This window comes from Artibeus jamaicensis, unplaced genomic scaffold (genome assembly GCF_021234435.1).
Source record: "Artibeus jamaicensis isolate MK-2021 breed Jamaican fruit bat unplaced genomic scaffold, CSHL_Jam_final contig_444, whole genome shotgun sequence".
In the NCBI taxonomy this organism is placed as follows: domain Eukaryota; kingdom Metazoa; phylum Chordata; class Mammalia; order Chiroptera; family Phyllostomidae; genus Artibeus; species Artibeus jamaicensis.
In genome coordinates, this window is record NW_026521831.1 from 6,151,103 (window position 1) to 6,170,808 (window position 19,706).

The following is a 19,706-nucleotide window of genomic DNA, read 5'->3' on the forward strand; positions in this document are numbered from 1 at the left end:
ACCAATTTGAAAAGTACACTGTTTGTCAAAAGTGCACTTAATTATTCTGCGAGCTGTATTTACATCCGTTCTGTCTTCCTTCTGCTTCGGTCTGGTCTGCCTCACCCTCCACTGAATCTCTTCTCTCAGTGACATTACTAGGCCGCTGAAGAGCACCCGAGCCAGTGGGCACTGAAAGTCTTTGCCGTCCAGTTAGCTGTTGCTGCACTTGACCATTCCTTTCTTCCATATTGTCTCTCCATGATTTTCTGGGACGGGAAGCTTTCTTGACTTCTCTCTGCTTTTTCGCAAGTTCCTTTTTCTTAACCCATTTCTTACATATTGGTGTTTATCAGGGTTCTGTGCTAGGCCTCTTGTTACTTTACGGAAGTTCCCAAAGCTGGTCTCTCCTGGCCCCGTGGCTTCATTTACCCTCTGTGTTCATAATGCCCTTGTTTAGCTCCAGCCCCGATAACTCTCCTGAGCCCTAGACCGGAATTTCCAGCTGTTTCCTAGCAGCCTCCACCTGAGTGTTGGCTCAGATGTGTGTCTTCTTTGGAACTGAGCGCCCCGTCTTGCCCTGACCAGCTTTTCCAGGTTTCTCCGTCTCAGTGCCTGGTACCACTGCCTGAGCAGCTGCCGCAGCCAGCACCTGGGAGTCATTCTTCATTTCTCCTCCTCCTTACCCCTCATGGTGCCAATTAACTTTGCTTCCTCATGTATTACAGATATCTACTCTCTCCTTATTGCCAAACCAACTTCTCTGGCTTCTCTTACTGATAACAACCGTCTGCCTTACGTTTGCTTTCTTCCAGTACCTGCCCTACCTGGCGGCAGGAGGGCCCGCTAAAAGTTTGGACCCCATCGTGGCATCGTGGCAAGCCAGTGGCATCCTGGTTTAAAATCTTTCAGTGGCTTCACCTTGCCCTTGAGATAGATTTCAGACTCTTTAGCATGAATTACGAGCTCTTTGGATTCCACTCTCCCCTATCTGTGTACCCTCATTTCTGGGCGTTGCCCTGGCCCAGCGCACTCCAGCTGAAGCGCCGTTTCTCTGCAGATACTCTTGCATCTCAGATCTGTGTGCTTGCACTCTGCCTGTTTGTTTCAATCCTTCCACATGCCTTTATCTCTGCCTGGGACCCTTTGCCTGGTTGACTCCTCAGCCTTCTGGTCTCAGCCTTAAAGGGCACTTCCTCCACTGGCCTGCCCCGAGTCTCCAGGTCAGGTTCTTTCACACGCCCAGATAGCACAGAGCATTTCCTCTGTCACGTGATTGGAAAGGTAAGCTGTGTGTGTGAGCTCAGTGAGGAATCCTGTTTGGCCAGGTCTGCTTCCTTCATCCTCCGTGTCTGACACGTATGTGAGCATGTTTAGCATCTCTGAATAAGTTAACAGTGTTACGTTCTTGTGATTTTAGATTGCATTTGGTTTTTCTCTTTAGTGTCTCAATGAGATCCTGGAGTCAGCAGATGCGCCTTTGGAAGTCACGGAAGGATTCATACAGTCGATTTCTCTGTCGGTCCCGTGGGGCTCCTTGCTACAGGATAACTGTGCGCTGGAGGTGAAAGGGCTGGAGATGGTCTTCCGGCCCAGACCTCGCCTAGGTAGGTGCACCACGTGCTCCAGCGTGCGGTTTGATTCTTTACAGATTGGGGAAGTAGCCTGCTTGCATTAAATTCAGTGTTTAATTTATCACTTTGAATTGTATTTGTGAGACAGAGAAAATGTTAGGATTTGGGTCTGGGTAGGGTGAGTGATTGTACCTTTAGCATTATTTCCCTCCCTATTTATACTATTCACGCACAGATGGTGGTTTAACTATTTGTTACCAATGATCTGTTGTTTTTTTAAAGATTCAAAGTGTTTGCCAGAAAGCAAGGATGTGCTCAAAAGCTGATGGAGAAATGTTCAAAGGATACAGGATTGGGCTTGATGGGGCTCCCATCGGCCAGATCCGGGAAAGCCTGAGTATCACAAAGAATAATGACAATAATGGATTATAACACAAATTTAAATCAAATAAATAAATAAGTATGTAAAGGGGACAGGGAGAGGGAAAGCCCTTCACTGCAGTAGAATGCCTACTTATAAACCCAAGGAAAAGGTAGAATTTGGGGGTGATAAAAATTGGTACAGAACGGCATCATCCCTGAATGCTTCTAACACCATTTGGTGAAGGGATGTGAGGAGCTTAACATTTAGATGGAATCACATTATCTCCCAGTGATTACATACTATTTACAAGACAGACTGACTCCATGCATGTCCCGATGTGATCGCCCGAGAAGGTTATACATTAGTTACGTACTTGCTCTTCCTGCTAAAAGTGCGTAGCCTGAGGCCCATCACAGAGTGTCAGTCCGACAAACCCCAAATGAGGGGAATTTTATAAACCAAATGGGGGGTACTGTAAAGAATGTCACCGTCATGACAGACAAGAAGAATGGGGGAACCGTTCCAGATTAAAGGAGGCTGAAGACGTGCACAACTAATTGTGATGTATACTCCTGTTTTGTTTGTTTCTTTACTGTTGTGAAGGGTGTTACAGGGGTAGCTGGGGTCATTTGGGTGTCAGTGTTTGCAAGATATTACTGTGTCAGTGTGACATCTCTTGGGAGTATTTAGCCAGAGAATGTTCTTGTTCTTACAAGTTACAAGCTGAGCTGTTTAGGAGTGAGTGTTACCATGTCTGCACTTCACCTTCACGTGGTTCAGCGCAAGTATGAGAGCATGCGTGCAGAACCCTGGTGGATGTAGGTGGAAGTATGCAGGCGTTCATCATACAGTTCTTTCACCTCTCTCTTAGGATTGGCTAGGTGGGGGAAACTTTGAGAGGGAAAAGCTTTAAAGTTACAGTAGTTGTTTACAAGTCTGTGTGTGATAGCTTTAATTACACGGATGATGTTTTTTGATTTATCAAACACACATAAGCATGTATACTTGCATGCCAGATGCTATTCTTAGTGCTTCTCAGATATTATCCTCACAATAACTCTTTGAAATAGATATTTTTTATTATCTCTGTTTTGCAGAACAGGAAATTGAGGCATAGACAGCTTTAGTAATTTGTGCAAGGTCATAGCTAGTTAAGTGGAAAAAATGGGATCTGAACCCAGGCACCTAGTACTGTAGTCCTTGTTCTTAACCACTGTGCTATATTGTATCTCAGGTTTTCTACTGCAGAGTGTGTATTTGTGTGTGTGTATGGGGGGCATATTTTATAAACCAGTTGAATTATGATGGTAGGTCATCTTAAATGATGAACTAAATTTTTTTCAGTGACAAGTAATGTTTATAAATATATATTAGAATAGTTATAATTTCAAGTGCTGTCTGAATCACCAAAGTGTAAATTATGCTTAGTGGAATTATAGTAGCTATATTTTGAAAATTCTTGATCTGTGCATGGAAATCCTCCTTAATAATCTGGTATTTACTTCACAGGAATATTTCATCTTTTAACTATGAAGAGTAGACATAACAACACTTTCTTAAAGGAAGTCAAATAGTTTCTCCTTACTTTGGAAATACCCTGGGGGGCTTTTCCAGTCCACTGGGAAGGCAGTAATTGTAGTAGCCCCATCAGTTTGCTTGGGAGGACACAGGAGGCTTGGCAGAAGCTCTCGGGAGGGGAAGGTCTGGGAAGGGCCGCTCTGCTCCTGCAGCTCTTCCTCCAAAGACGCCCTGTCACTTTAACTGCTTTTATGCCAACCTCCCAGAGCCCAGGTCAGCTGCCTCTGCCCATTGTCCCGTTAATCCCCTCAGCCAGAAGAATTCTCCTCTGCTCTTAGCTGTCATAATATTATTATCTGCTGATGCTCAGTCATTGCCTGCTAATTCTTCTTCACCTCATCTCATTTCTCCCACTGTGTTGTAGGCCCCCTGAGGACAGAGTTGACAGTCATTTTCTTTTTCTCCCCGTTGGAGGGTCAGCTAACTGCGGCCAGCTGGCCACATCTGGTCTGTCACCTGTTTTTATAAATACATTTTTATTGGAACACCAACATGCTTCTTCCTTGACTTATTCTCTCGGGCTGCTTTTTGTAGTGGAGTAAGTGTTGAGTAGCCATGAGAGAGACCGTGCAGCCCCAAAAGCCTGAAGTGTTTGCGGACTCTTTACAGGATATGTGTCCACCCAGTTCTGTAGTATTTTGAACAGCACTTGTGTGTATAAAACACCCATTAAGTACTTGTCGAATGAATACGTGAATTAATATTTGGCAGATAAACATCATGTAATGAGAGCATGTCTCTGGATTTTTTTGTGATCTGTTATTTTTATTTTCCCTTCTTGGCTATCGTAAGGTGATTTTAAATTTCAAGGGCACTTTAGAATATTGTATTCCTGGGTAACACCCTGATGCTAAGTATCTTGTGGAGGATTAAGAATTTATGTATTTGAAATGTGTTATTTTAAGAAGTGGCTTTGTGGTAATCATGAGAAATCATTTTGGGTTGCTCCGTATTTTCTACAGCAACTGGTTCTGAGCCTATGTATTGGTCGAGCTTCATGACCAGCAGTATGCAGTTGGCGAAAGAGTGTCTAAGCCAGAAACTCACAGATGAACAAGGAGAAGGATCCCAGCCTTTCGAAGGACTTGAAAAGTTTGCCGAAACCATTGAAACAGGTTTGGTGTTACTGAGTATTCAGAAAAAATTGATATGGTATTTAGACCCTTTATTTAGTAGGGCTCGTATGAGGAAAAGCCATTGGAGTGGTTTTTAAATGAACTGTTCTCACTGTAGAACTTTAGAGTTGAGGGGAATTAAACATTGTGTCCAATTTAGTTGCATGGTCTTTTGTACCCGAGTTTCTGCTTGGTTTACGTTATTCTGCTTAGACTTGGGATCGAATTAAGCACAAAGGGCTGGTCGCTGCCCAGCTGTCTACTGAGATGTTACAAGGGGGAAGGGCTCAGTAAAGCAGGGTGTTTAGTACAGAACTCAAAATGTCAGGATTACTAAGGAATTCAGTTCCATTTTATTTTATAAGTTTATAGGAAACTAATTGAGTATTCTTTCACTTGAAGTTTTTATTTATGTCTCTTATGTTGATGGTTACCTGTTTACTCTAGTGCTAAGAAGAGTAAAAGTCACTTTTTTAGACACCGTCTTGAGAATTGAACACGTGCCAGAAAATTCCAAAACTGGAACTGCACTTGAAATACGAATAGAAAGGTAAGACTTTTTATAGCTGAAAAAAAATGACCCAATTCTATTCATTTTTGAATAACAAAAACCTAACTCTTACATTAGATTTCAGAATGCTTTTGGAGACGAGAAGTAATGATATTAAACTAGTATAGCATATAATTTCAGAGTAAAGTGCTGTTCTCCCAGTTATGTTCTAACCCTGTTAGTGAAAACTGAAAAGTATCGGGCGGGGTGGCGCGACATATCATAAAACTATGTTGAATTCAGAGCAGGCAGTTCTCTTTGGTTTATTCCGAATCAAAACAGTGAGCGTCCCACTGCTGCTACACGCGAGGCACTCCTGTTGGAGGGTGTCCGTGTTTTTCACATAAGCAATGCACTATTGACACGTGTCTCCTTCACGCAAGCAGCATTTTTGATGAGAAAGGCTGAGACTACTGTGTTCTTTGAGGGTTCTGTGAGGGCATCATCAGACCAAAATTTACAGTAGTGATTTCCATAAAAAAGGTACAAACTTTTCTGTGTTTGCCCACTTGGAGCCCCTGTAAAGGGCTCTCAGCCAGGGACTGACTCACACGCTCATTCCCGGCTGTTGGTCGGAGTCGGTGATTGCTCACCGGGGTCTCAATGCCACGCTCCCTGCCAGCAGCGGTGAGCGGGATGAAGTCCGTGCCCTGAGCAGCACCGGGGTTGCTTGTGCAGGGATCTGTGGGGGACCTTTGCCCGATTGTGAAGCAGATGTGTTGTGGTTCCTGTCCTTTCCCAAAACATGCCTGTTAGTGAAACAGTTATTACTGACAGGTCTTTGAAATTTTGGTATATTACCTTAAATGGTATGTTAAAAATATCTAAAATCTCATGCATATAGAACTACTTTATTTTGATTAAACTGAAGATTAGTCAAGAATTTATAGCACAGTCGTAAGAATTCAAGAAATGTCACACGCCAGGCTTCGGACTTGGAGACAAATGCTGTGTCACTGTTACCCAGAGCTGTTTGGGAGGGAGGGAGGGGGGCAGGGTGGCAATTGTTTTCCTCAAAGCTAACTGTAGGAAGTGACTGACTTCCCCCCCACATTTAGGAGCCCCGTAAAGTTCTCTCTCTGGGGGGAAAGGTCTGGGGAGGTATTTACTGGAGTAAAGTTCGGAAATGCTGACCCATATTCTAGGCATATTTGAAGGTGCTGACACTTGAAAGATCCCTTCAACTGAAAAAGCTGCATGCATTTCTTATCACCCGAGAGGCTTTCCCGGGAGTTTGACGCGCACGCCCTTTTTGCCGTTAACTTGCAGAACTGTGTACTGTGACGAAACCGCAGACGAGTCTTCAGGAATCAACGTGCACCAGCCCACGGCTTTCGCTCACAAGCTGCTTCAGCTCTCTGGAGTCTCTCTCTTCTGGGATGAGTTTTCTGCCTCTGCAAAGTCTTCCCCAGTGTGTTCAACTGCACCAGTGGTAGGAAAAACAAAACAGAAAGACCAGTACTAAGCCACAGGCTTTTAATGGGTTGAATGAGAGGTATTCAATTTTGCAAGGATATATGTTAATAAATTTCCATCTGATCTGGAAGTTAACACAAATACTTGGTCACGGGGACATATTTCAGAGACTTTAAGACATATTTATAGTTAATGTCTTTCCTCTTTGCTGTGTACTAATTTGATAGAGAGCCATTGCCTTCTGTCCCTTGGGGAGAAACGGTGTATTCACATCTGATGTCCTTATACAGTGAACACAGGACATCAGGCAGGTTCCCATTTACCTACATGGTAGTGATTCTGTTCTGAACACTTATCTGACAAGTTGTATCTTTAAAAAAGTTTGTACTTAGGAAGCTTTATATTAATTTCTTCTGTGAGTAGAGAGTCCTTTTATGTATCAAAATCAGTTATTCTATCATTTATCATAGATCTTTTCAAAAATCAGATTTCATTAATTATAGACCATCTGTTAAGTTTTCTTATGACTGGAATTTGAACAGTTGTGCTCTTTTCCCATAAAGGCCTTTCCCATTATTTGTCTTCTTTGCCACGGTGCTGTGGTAACACATAACTGTGTTTCACGCTGCTGCGAGAGGCCAGTGTGCCTGCTGTAACATAAACCACTTCCACGTGTCAAATATGTCTTTCTTCATAAGTTGACATTTGTATTTTGCATTTTGATTTACTTACAGTAATGTACTTTATTCTTATTGCATTATTGTAGGAAACTGAGCCAAAGCTGTCCCCCAGCTGGAACCCTAAAATTGTCTATGAGCCACACCCACAGCTGACCAGAAGTTTGCCGGAGGTAGCGCCCTCTGACCCCGTGCAGATCGGAGGGCTAATGGGTAGGCTGGAGTTGACTCTCATGCTGAAACAGAACGAAGTACTTCCGGGAGCTAAGGTAAAGATTTGTTTTATTCTCTGTAGTGAAAAATGAAAAAAAAAAACCCTACAAGTGTTCTTTAATCTGTGCCATGACCCCTGGTGGTTACCATAGATGGCCCTGGAACAGGGGCTCCCAGCCCGGTGGGTGCGGGAGGTCTCGGGATGTTTGTGCCCTGCGGCTGCAGCTCGGGTCACGATAGTCCCCTCCTGTACTCACTTTCCCACCCTCGCAGCTCCAAGGCGTCATTGGCTCTGCTACTGAGGAAAGTGCCATTAAAGCACATCGTTCTAGCATCACACAGTAAAGGTTAAAGGGGGAGAGATTCGGAAAGCCAGCTGACTGAAGGTGTTCAGTTATGTGTAAGAGTATCCACCTCATGTGTATTTTTAACTGAATGGCCATTTTTATGGTTGTATAATATTTATGAAAAGAGATTGATTTTTTTCATGATGTCTCATAGCTTTTTGAAGACTCTGTAAAGCGACTGTACTTGTTTCTTAGGGAACCATATGGAACAGCCTGGTGAATTGGGAAACGTGCGTTTATTCAGTCAGTTAAACATGTGTTTGTCAGGAGGTGTTTTCAGACTTGGGAGTGAATTTTCTATACGATCTGTAAAATGTGGTCTCTGTGGAGAAGATGCAGGACCTATTCACACGTATGTGCACTGGTCTTCCCGGCTCGAAGTGTTTGAGTGGCTGCTGTGCGCCAGGCCCCCGTGGGCTCTGGAGAGAGGCAGAGATGAACGGATCCGGTCGTGGCCTTTTAATGAAAGATACGCGATGTGGGTAGCAGCCGCTGTGGCAAGGGAGCCCCTGGGTACCCGTGAACGTGCACAGAAAGCTCTTCAGGGGGTTGAAGGCTCCTAGGAGTCCTCCCTTGGGCCCTAACACCCATCGGAGTTGGAGGAGGAGGGGGGAGGTGATAAGAATGACAGCATTCCCATTACCGATTGTTCCCCGGGCCACTGTTTCCTCCTCCGTCCTGCCTGGGGGGGTCTTCTGGGGACGTCCTGCCTTCAGCAGGTCTTAAGCCCCTTTCTATTAAGTAGTTGGAGGGGAGCGTCACTGCAGTAGAAAGCCAGAGCTCTGTGGGGACCCCCTGCCTGGGAAATGAAGACACCCACACCTCTGGGGCATGTATTTGCTCTTCTCCAGGAAGGAAGAGCCATACAGTAACTTTTTAGAAAAAGATTTTATTTATTTTTCAGAGAGAGGGGAAGCGGGGAGAGAGGGAGAGAAAGATTGATTGGTTGCCCCTCGAATGCCCCCTACTGGGGACCTGGCCTGCAACCCAGGCATGTGCTCCGACTAGGATGGAAACAGTGACCCTTTGGTTCACAGGCCGGTGCTCAGTCCATGAGCTGCACCAGCCGGAGCTGTTTACAGGAATGCAGTGCATATGAAATAGTGGACTGCCTGTACTGAATTTACAGACATTTTTGTTTCAATTACTATGTTACACGGATTTTGAAATTTATTTTAGTGTTATATTCTATAGTTGTAATGTGCTTTCAATACTAAGAAATAAAAAAAACCCAACTTTTAAATTTGGCATATAGTCAGATGTTTTCCTAATGTCCCCAGCCCTAACTCCTTGCTGATTTATGGCCTGCGGTGTTAGCAGTCAGCAAGGAGCTCCATAAAACGAGTCCCTGTTGAGGTAAGAAACATCCGACCTGTACAGAATTTTCATGAGTTTATTTGAGCCAGAACGGATGACAGCTGCCAGGAAGGAAGGTGTCCCCTGCTTCTGAGAATGGCACTTCTGCTGTTTCCTTTATGGAGGGAACATGAGGTGGGAGACAGCCAGGCAGGGCCGGATTGCAGGCGAGCACACGCGGCCGTGTGCTGTCAGTGAGGGAAGCATGGGGCTGCGGCTGCGGAGTGACTCCCCACCACGACCTGCCTCGGGAGGGGCTGAGGATCGGCTCAGCCGGCGCGTCTGCCCTCTGACGGTTCTCAGCGAGGGCTGTCCTGCAGTTCAGCTCTAGTTTTCATCTGGGCCTACTCTCCGCAGGGCCCCCTCTCGTCCACACCTCTGTGGCCGGATGGGCCAGCCATGGGAGCGGTGGGGGCTCGCCATCCAGGTTCACACAGGCAGGACCCCGGCTCTGGGTCTGCTAGAGAGCCTCGTGCTGATCCCTGCATCTCTGGGAGTCCCACTCCACATCTGCAAAGCAGCAACAGTGCGAGGAATGAGAGGAAACAGAACATAAACACCCTGCATAGTGCCCGATACTCCAAAAAGGAGATGATGATGATGATGATGGAGAAGTTTTGGTTAGATCATGGCAACCTCAAAACCACTATGTAATTTATTTTATTTGTGTTTCTAGAATCAGAGGAAATTTGTTTTTCTCTTGGGGAAGATGCCAGTTTTTAAATATAAATGTCTTATTAATGGAGCTCTCTTACAGTTGCAGTCGGGGTCAGTGTGAGCATTAGAACTGAGGCCTTGAATGAAAAGTAGGTAGGCCTCTTCAGTTCTTTAGAGTCTGACGTACAGAACAGAGTAATTTTTTCCCAGGCCATACCCCATAGAAATCGGGGTGGGGGTGGGGTTTTTATTTGTACAAGAGAAAGCGGATGAACAGCTGGAACAGAGAAAGGCCGTGCACGCGAGCGCCCCCCTTCCCTCGGCTCTTTTGCTGCGGCTCACACGCCCACGTCCAGCTCAGGGAAGGCTTTGTGCACACAGCGTGCACTGAGAGGCACACCATCACTGGAACGAGGTCCTTATGTGCTCTGCCAAGGAGTAGTATCTGTGGGCACACTTAGGAGGAGAGCCAACTTTATTTGCTGTTGGTTTAAATCAAACTTTAAGGATTATGCTTTGAGTCTTTTGAAATCATGGTGGGGATGAATATCCTACTACTGCTATTGTAATGTTCTTTCCTGGAGACTATGTCATAAGACCTCCTCAAGTACCTTAAATACTCAGAAAACTTAGACAAAGGATGACATTGGACTTGCCAATGTGGACTTTCTCGGGAAGGTTTTCCATCTGTGAATTGGTAGAGAGAATCTTAGCTGAAGGAATTCGAGACCAAGTACTTGGCATCATCTCGGTGTATTAAAATGTGCTGGGGTTCGCGGTGCAAGGTGATGAAGGCGTTCATCCTGAAGGTCCTCTTCTGTTTCTTTGAAGTTGGACATCGACGGACAGATAGACTCCGTTCACCTGTTCCTGTCTCCGAGGCAGGTGCACCTGCTTCTGGATCTGTTAGCAGCCATTGCTGGGCCGGGCAAGTGTCACTGTGTTACTACTGTTTTCAATTCTCTACAACTTCTTAGTTAAAATGTATAACATACATACAGGACACTGTCTTATAGAGGAACGTGGGAAATTAGAGATGTATTGTAAACTAGAATCCTAATACTTAAATTTGATCACCTTTTAAATCGTCTCCCCATGGCACGAATTAGCATTCAGATTATTTATGTCACCTTCTTAACTGTTTCCAAATTGTCTGGCTTGCTTCCTTGGTGGGGGATAGTACTTGGTACACCTGAGAAACTTGAATTCTTTAACACAGTTAAGAGCACACAGTTTTAATTGACTTATCAAAGATAAGATTTCTATGATTTCTAGCTTTCCCCGTGACGTTAGTGCATAGATTGCTGATTAGTATGGAGCGGTGGTGGCTTTGTGCTGCCGTGGTGTTAAGGCCATTGTGAAATGGGGTCAGCAGTGAAAGAATAAAAGAGCCATCCTGTAAGAAGGGTTAAATTTCTTTTTTTTCCCCTTAAATGTTTTATTTATTTATTTATTTTTAGAGAGTGGGAAAGGGAGGAAAAACGAAAGGGAGAGAAACATTTATTGGTCAGCTCAGCCAAGTGTCCTGACTGGGAACTGAACCGGTGTCTTTTAGGTTCACCGGCCGGCACTTAGTCCACTCAGCCACACCAGCCACGGTGAGGGTTACATTTCCACGTTGCTCTCACCACGGCTTCACAGTGATAACCGCAGCACCAGCATGCGTGCTGCGGTGTCTCTTTTTGATTGGATAGTGTCATTTCAGAAATCACAATTTATTCTTAGGAAGGTCGCTTTACGAAAATGTTGCCATTTGGTATTGGGTAAGTGGGTTTTGAGAGAGAACTGATTAAATAACTCCAAATTTAAATGCTGTTTTTTCCCCTTTTGTACACTTGTAGAAAACTCTAGCAAAATAGGTTTAGCTAATAAAGACAGAAGAAACCGACCCATGCAGCAGGAAGAGGAGTGTCGCATTCAGATGGAGTTAAACCGCTACTATTTGCGGAGAGGTTCCCTGTCTGTGGGCGTGTCTTCAGAGCAAAGCTTTTACGAGGCAGAAACAGCTCGCACACCTTCTAGCCGTGGTAAGCTCAGGAGAAGTTGATGCCAGAGTCAGACGTCATCATCCTAGAGCAAAGTTAACTCGATTTTGGCCGCTGTGAAATGGGTTAGTAATGAAGGAACAGAAATCCGTCCCGGAAGAAGGGTTAAATTGCTGAGTTTAAGTTTCTAACCCAGCATCACGGTGACCTGCTACAGTGTTCTTTTTGGATTGTGTAGTTTACATAAATCATGATTTATTCTAAGGAAACTCAATTTACATAAATGTGGATTTACACCAGAGATAAATGGGCGTGATTCTTCATTTTGTCAAATTCTTATGAGCTCGCATAATGATTTATAGAGTCCTTTAAATATGAACCTTTCTTGATTACCAATTACATGTAAATATGATCTTTATGTAGTTTACTTCACATTTAGAAGTGTTTCAGAATGTATGAGTGCTTATACCCTAAATAATAAGAGTCAATTTAAGTATGGACTGTTGAACTACAGGGAAAATTAAAGTCAGTTTAAAAACTTCTGGCCTTAACAGAGTTTGTTTGCATGAGGGTCAAATAATCTCCAGAAGGAAAGAAGTCAAGTGTAAATAGAACTCAGAGTAATACATGCAGCTCTTATTTTTCCTTTGTAAAATTTTATTCTTTTTTAAAAAGAAATAGCTGTATTCATGTGAAACCAGAAGTTACAAGATATGTGTGTGTTGTGCGTGTACCATTTTAACCTGAATTTTAACTTCTGAATTGTAGCGACACTTAAAAATATACCAGGTAATACTGCATAGCATATATCAAAGTTCACCGGCAAGACAGGATAAATTTTGTCAACCTGTGTGCAGTTGAGTTTTTACTGTGCCATTTATATCTTCGATCCAAATAGATTACTCCATTGGAAGTTTTAGGGTATCACTGTATCTCAGATAATCTGAAGGAAGAGTATTACGTTAGTTTGCTTAATGGAAAGATGTAGAGCCGTGCAGTTACAATGCAGCTGACGAAGTGCGGTTCTCTCCAGAAGAAGAAGTCTTCTTCTCCATGGCCGAGATGGACATGTCCCACAGCCTCTCTTCTCTGCCGCCCCTGGGGGAGCCCCCGAACATGGACCTGGAGTTGTCACTAACCAGCACATACACAAATACCCCTGCAGGATCGCCATTAAGTGCTACTGTGGTAAAGTACTATTTAATCTTGTTCCGTTCTTGAAAACTTGCTCCTAGAATTCATGACTTTATCCATCTGCTTGAAAATGATTCCTTTGCAGCTGCAGCCAACCTGGGGAGACTTCCTGGACCGCCACAAGGAGGCGCCGGCGAGAGGCCCGGCGTTGCCGGCCAATGCAGCGCACCCGTCGTCCCTGCAGCAGGCTCGTGAGTGCAAATAAGACACTTGGTGGTGGTTTCTGCTGGATTTTTACACACTTGAAATTTTAAAAAAATGCCATTCTACTGCTTCTTTCCTTTTCCTTCCTAATTCTATTTTTCTGGTCTAGACCATTTAACAAAGTTTAGAAAGAAAATGAAGCATTGTTGAACGAGATTCACTGTGAAGTGTTTTAATATAGTTGCCCATTCACTGTATTTTTTTGTATATTTAAATACTTAAGTATTTTTAGTCAAAAGAACATCATACGGTTCATATTATTACTGCAGTTTAGGAGTGTCAGTCAACCATCTGATTTTTGTTTGGCTGTTTATACTTGACTTGAAAGTGAACCTCAGGTTTCTTCCCTGGAAAACCTAATTGGGATAGACAGTCTGGTGAGCAGCTTGGGCTGACCTCTGACTGTGCCCGACCCATCTCACTGATGCAAAGCTCTGACCACGCCCCCTGCCACGCATTCTCGCGCTCCAGGCACCGAGGGTCCTTGGTGTAAAATGCGCAAGGATACCGGTTAGTTTATCTTATTTGTTTAACAAGATTCAGATTGCTGTGCAATCGCCTGTCTTTGATAACGAGCACGTAAGGAAAGGTTTGATCATTTTGACACGGTGGGTTATTTCTCAGTGTTAAATTCTCCACGTGGATCTTTGACACCTGTATTCCAGCGCTCCCGTCCAGATCTGTCTCCGTGGACGAGTCCAGGCCGGAGCTTATTTTCAGACTAGCTGTGGGGACGCTCTCAGCCTCCGTGCTGCACATCGACCCCTTGTCTCCGCCTGAAACGTCTCCGAACCTGAACCCGCTGGCGCCCCTGGCAGTGGCGTTCTTTTCCTGTATAGAGAAGCTCGATCCAGCGAGGTTTTCAACGGAGGATTTCACGTCTTTCCGAACAGTGTTTGCAGAAGCTTGCTCACACGATCACCTTAGGTAAACTCTCGTATTTATGAGCGATCCTCGAAAAAGAACTGAAAGTAGACTTTGCTGTTCCCTGTCTGCCTGACTCCATTTGTTTGTATAATTCACATTTTATCTGTGAACGAGTGGAACGAATGGGGTTTCCTTCCCGTGCTGCAGCGATGGTCGCCGTGGAGCCTTCTGGGTCAGGTGCTCGACTTGTCCGACATCCAGATACAAGTTCTAGCTGCTCTGGAGGGTGGGGGTCCCCCTTTATTTAGCTCCCTGCCCTGCTCCTGTCACACTTCTTTGACCACATTTTGCCATCATAGTCACTGACACAATTATAGTCATAAAAAGTCGTTACTGCTCCTGGCTTAGCAGAGATGGCGGTGGTGGTCAGAGTAGAATGACTTATCGCTACCAGGAGGACTTGGAAGTGACCTGTGTGCCCCTGGCCCCGAGGAAATGGCCCACCAAGGCCGATCGAGCTTGGGTGCTCCATGTTTCACCTTCTACTTAAAAAATCAGAGCTGTCCAAGTAGCCAGTGATCTCTTCATGAGTTGAGTTCTAATAGATGAGACAAACTTGTAAGTATAATATTGTTAACGTGCACATGCTATGGATTTTAACATGAAAGTGACCTATGAATTGTCATGTTATTGTATGAATACAATGACTTATACCATGTATTAACATTTTTAGAAAATAGCTTGGGCTTTTGTTTTAACTTTAACTTTTTTGAGTGTTAAAATTAATACATAAATTAGTTTTTATACCTAGCAAAATAAATTTTGCAGGTTAGAACCAGAGTATTTATTTATAATCAAACTTCAAAAAACATTATTTTCTTCTGGGTTTTGACAAGGTTTCAAGTATCTGTCAGTAGAAATATAACAGAAACAATAAAAACTAGAGAACTACCTTCATTTGAACTCCACTGAAGTTTTAAAAATATTGCATGATGCTTTTAGATAATTTTAAGAAACTATTACATGTGTATACATTACAGATGTTAAAGACTCTAGCCCCTGCAGTGTAAATTGCAGGGGATAAAGGAAGGAAGAAGGGCAGTTTTGGGAAATAAATATGCCTTGGATAATTTCCTGTCAACAGAACTGTTTTTTTAAAATCTTGTGCCGGGTAAATTTGAAGTAATCTTTCTGGTTAGTATCCTTAGGAATATTATTTACAACTTGAATGTGTCAGAATAGGTAGGTAATTGTTAAACTTTATGAACACTCGCGCACTGTTTATACACTGTTCAATCTAGAAATAAGTGGACACTCTTAAAGGCTGCATTTCTTGTGATAGATTTATAGGTACTGGCATCAAAGTGTCCTATGAACAAAGACAAAGGTCAGCGTCCAGGCACTTTAGCACCGACATGTCCATCGGGCGCATGGAGCTGTTGGAGTGCCTATTCCCCACGGACTGCCACTCTCCTCCTCACTACACGGAGGTGAGCGCCGAAGACCTTTCCCTTGTGGCCCTTCTTCCAGTCTGCCTTGCTTTTTAGAGAACTGTGTGAACAGCCATGGTTTTCTTTAAAGAAGGGATAGGAAGTCACATAGGAAGAGGTGTGTCGGCATGTGCCTGAGCATTTGTGTTTTGTTGAAGTAGAGTTTTAAGGGTGGCATTCAAGGCCATAATAGTCGGTTAAAATTTTTAGTTTAGAGGTGGCTTTTTAGAGTGGCAGACAGGTTATGGGACAAATGACATCACTCAGTTTTCAAGCATCCTTACTTTCAAAAGAAGTCCATTATTCCACACACCCAGCAAGAATTCACACACAGACACTTCTGCATGCTAAGAACTGTTCACCGTGGAAGACAGTGACATGCCTCGTGTTCCTTTATTATTGATGTTTTTGTTCCTGTCTTAACAGTGTGTCCTAGAGAAACTTCAAAGCCACCAAAGTGACATTTGTTGCTTTCGCTTTACCCTTATACATGGTTTTATTTCGAAGCACTCCCTTGGGCATGGTTTTTTATTTGAATCCTCCCCTACGTTTCATAGATGAGACACTAAGTATCACAGACATTCATTAACTTTTCTAAGATTCACATGGTAAAGCAAAGTTTTCTGGCTCCCAAAAATTCTTCCCAACGTTACGTTAGCACCTCTATTAATCCTTGTGATTAAAATGATAACTTAATGTTTACCTTGATCTTTGTCTTTGTTTTTAAGCTTTTGATGTTCCATTCCGAAGAACACTCTGACTCCCACTCCCCCGTGTGTCTTCAGCTGCACTACAAGCATTCTGAGAGCAGAGGGCCCCAGGTGAGCGGCCTTTTCCTGTGGTCCCCTGGCATGTGAATTCTTGCTGGGTGTGTGTTTTGTCATGATTGGAAGGTATGGGCTTGATTTTGTAGTTTTGTTAGTGATCATATAATGCTCTCCCTTTTCTTGTCTTAAAGAGTAATCAGGCAAGACTTAGTTCTGTTCCTCAGAAGGCGGAATTGCAAATTAAACTAAGTCCAGTGTTTTGTGAGCTGGACATCAGTATTGTGGACAGGTTAAACTCCTTGCTGCAACCACAGAAACTTACTACAGTAGAGATGATGGCATCTCACATGTACGCTTCATATAACAAGCATATTAGTCTGGTAAGTATAAAGAACTTGCCAATACTAATCAGAATTATTGCTAGCTAGTAGGCTTATTTGGATTGTTTCTTTGGATTGTTTCTGCGCATATATTATGAAAACAGCATTATTTGTAATAATGAAAAAATGGAGACATGTTTTATGTCTGGACACTAGACAGCTGGGTAAGTTTTGTTGATACACTGAGTGAACTTCTGTGCACCTGTTTTAAATGATGGTTATGAAGACGGTGCTGTGAGAGGCTCGTGAAGAAGTAAGCTTCCATTCAGCGCTGTGAATCGAATTGACGTATAGAAAACCAGTGGGTAGAAATATGCCCATTGGTCGCGGTAATTACGTTAGGGCGATAGAATGGGATTCCCTTTCCTTTTCCATGTTATCTGAAGTTTACAAACTGCGATGATAATGTCTTCGCAAAAGCTTGTTCACACATTTCACAAAGTACTTGAGCCACCTAGAAAATGTAGACCATAGAAAATATACTTTTGAAAATAGGAACATAATATATTGGATTGTGTTATGGAGTACCACATTATATCACTTTTGCTTAGATCTGGTGCCTGGTGTCTTTTCTAAGCAAATCAAGTAAGTCAGATTTGCCAGAACTCTGTCTGTTAGGAATTGGGGAGTGGCGGGGGAGGATGCAGGACCAGCCACAGAGATGACTTGAAAAGAAAGGGGGTGAGCTCTGTATATTTTTGTACTTTATTCGCTGCTCCCTCCATTAGCGATGGTATTCGCGTCGTTAAATCAGCATTCTTTGCTTTCTGTTACCAACTGCTTGTTGTTTGAAGTTCTGTTGGGGCCAGTGTCTCTCTTTGCTGTTAGCCATAGATGCACTGGGGCGGCAGTTTAACCTCTCAGGTTCCTTGTGCTGAGGTCCCAGTGCTAAACCCTGGACCAGAGGTTTTTGTTTCAATACATTTTAGAGAAAGAGTAGACACGGGCTTTCATCGAAGGGCACTTTCTTTGTACTTTTTATTATAACGTGGCTTTGAGTGAAGTGGTGCATGAAGCCAGTTTTGGTTTGGGAGAGCCATGTGCTGGGGTCACGCCCTTGAGCTGGATGGGGACCCAGAGTGAGTCGTTTAGTGAAGTTTGTTTAGAACCTGTGATTTGCCGGCCTTGGGCCTGGTCCCTGAAACACAAAATGTGTCAGGGATGGGCCCTAGCAGTTGGCGTGGTTCGTGTGATTTCACGTTCTCACCGAACCTTTAAAGTAGCGTGTTTGTACATAAAGCCTTCAGATTGGGTGCTGGTACCAGAGTGGTTTGTAACTGTTGAAGTTGTTGATAAGCTAATTTATGTGTTGTTCTTTTTTTAGTCTCTGGTAAAATATATATGCATCTTTGGTGCCCAAGTCTTCACTTTGGTTCAGCTTTTATTTTTATTTATTCATTCATTTATTTTATATGAGGTTTTGCCTTTTGCCAGTAGTCCTGGCTTTCGTTAGTAGCTGTTGGACTATCAGAGTTCATTACACCAAGCCAACATTGTAGTGGTTATTTCGGGCTGTATTTTAGTGCATTGTACTGGTTGAGGAAATAGTGAGTACGCATGCTGTGATGTTGGATACTAATGTCATTTACATTTATGTACCTGACCTCACCCTTGGCCTGTGTTCTGACACCTTGTTTCCAGCACAAGGCTTTCACGGAGGTCTTCCTCGACGACTCGCACAGCCCCACGAACTGCCGGGTGTCCGTCCAGGTCGCCACGCCTGCGCTGAGCCTGTCCGTCCGCTTCCCAATACCGGACCTTCGAGCAGATCAGGAAAGAGGCCCGTGGTTTAAGAAGTCGCTTCAGAAGGAGATTCTTCATTTAGCATTTACAGATCTAGAATTTAAGACCGAATTCATCGGAGGGTCCACCCCAGAACAAATGAAACTGGAACTCACATTCAGAGAACTAGCCGGTAAGATCGAAGGTGCCTGGAAGGCCCCAGACCACAGACCCACAGCTGCCCCTGAGGCTTAGAGCGCGAGAAAGTGTACGGCAGGGCAGAATGCAGTCAGATGAAGGAGCTGCGTGTCGGAGAACACGAGTAGCCGCTTTTCGAAAAGAAATTAGTTAGCGTGATGATTTATTCGCTCCGTTAAAACTTGTCTCCAGGGGAATGTTGTGCCGCTGCCTGCATTTTAGCCCCCGCCACACGTTCCCCTGCACTTGGAGGGCTGCCAGCAGCCAGCGGTGCAGTGCCGCTCCGTGTCAGCCACTCCGTGTCAGCCGCTCCGTGTCAGCCGCTGCGTGTTAGCCGCTGTGTGTAAGCACCGCACACACTCTTGTTTAATCATCACAACTGTGCAGGCTGATTCCTTCCGATCATTTCCGTCACTTGCACACGGGGAATCTGTAGTCTTAGGAGGAGGGGCCTTCCAAGCTCATGTGGATATAAGAGGCAGAACCAGGACCCAGACCCAAGTCCAGCACCAGAGCTGTTCATCGCTATGCTGCTTGCTCTCCAGGGACTTTGCTTTGTACAACCTGTTTTAAGTTTTTCTGTGTTACTTTGTTTCGTCAGCATACACTAAGAGTGAATCTAGTCCATGGAGATTCTAGCTCAGCAAGATTGTGATGTGGGTCTTGTATGTGTGTGTGCATGTGTGTGTGTGTGATTTCTTAACAACCCACCTCGCCCCACACCTCCCCTGTGCAGTGCCCCACTCCGCCCCTGACCACACCTTCCTGCCACACCCTCACTCTGCCCATCTCCCGCTCTGGGAGTCCCGGCCAAGTTTCCCTTCCCATGTTCTCTCTGAGCTTACACGTTCTTAGAGATACTGAGAATTTACTGTTGCCAATTGTGACTTCCTGAAAGGGCATTTAGGGTTATCTGGTCTCCTTGCTTCCAGTTGTAAGAAACTCATTATTCTGGAGGAAAGGCAGTGTTTGTAAAATGGAACGGAGAGACATGACTCAGGTTATTGTAAGTAGAGGTGGTTCTGACAGTCCTTGATACAGAGTCGACATTTAAGACATGTCGTTATTTTCTC

The 19,706-nt window shown here is 44.1% G+C and overlaps 1 protein-coding gene across 1 annotated transcript in view; it reads left to right on the top strand.

Annotated features, from left to right (window-relative positions):
- Positions 1–19,706, top strand: part of ATG2B (autophagy related 2B) — a 67,853-nt gene that overhangs the window by 8,364 nt on the left and 39,783 nt on the right. The window contains exons 2-15 of the mRNA XM_037130287.2: positions 1,424–1,586; positions 4,458–4,610; positions 5,058–5,160; positions 6,430–6,592; positions 7,343–7,522; positions 10,658–10,754; positions 11,668–11,853; positions 12,845–12,999; positions 13,091–13,196; positions 13,875–14,136; positions 15,419–15,566; positions 16,295–16,387; positions 16,525–16,713; positions 18,355–18,628. Coding sequence (XP_036986182.2) covers positions 1,424–1,586; positions 4,458–4,610; positions 5,058–5,160; positions 6,430–6,592; positions 7,343–7,522; positions 10,658–10,754; positions 11,668–11,853; positions 12,845–12,999; positions 13,091–13,196; positions 13,875–14,136; positions 15,419–15,566; positions 16,295–16,387; positions 16,525–16,713; positions 18,355–18,628 — 2,272 coding nt within the window. The remainder of the gene's footprint in view (positions 1–1,423; positions 1,587–4,457; positions 4,611–5,057; positions 5,161–6,429; positions 6,593–7,342; positions 7,523–10,657; positions 10,755–11,667; positions 11,854–12,844; positions 13,000–13,090; positions 13,197–13,874; positions 14,137–15,418; positions 15,567–16,294; positions 16,388–16,524; positions 16,714–18,354; positions 18,629–19,706) is intronic.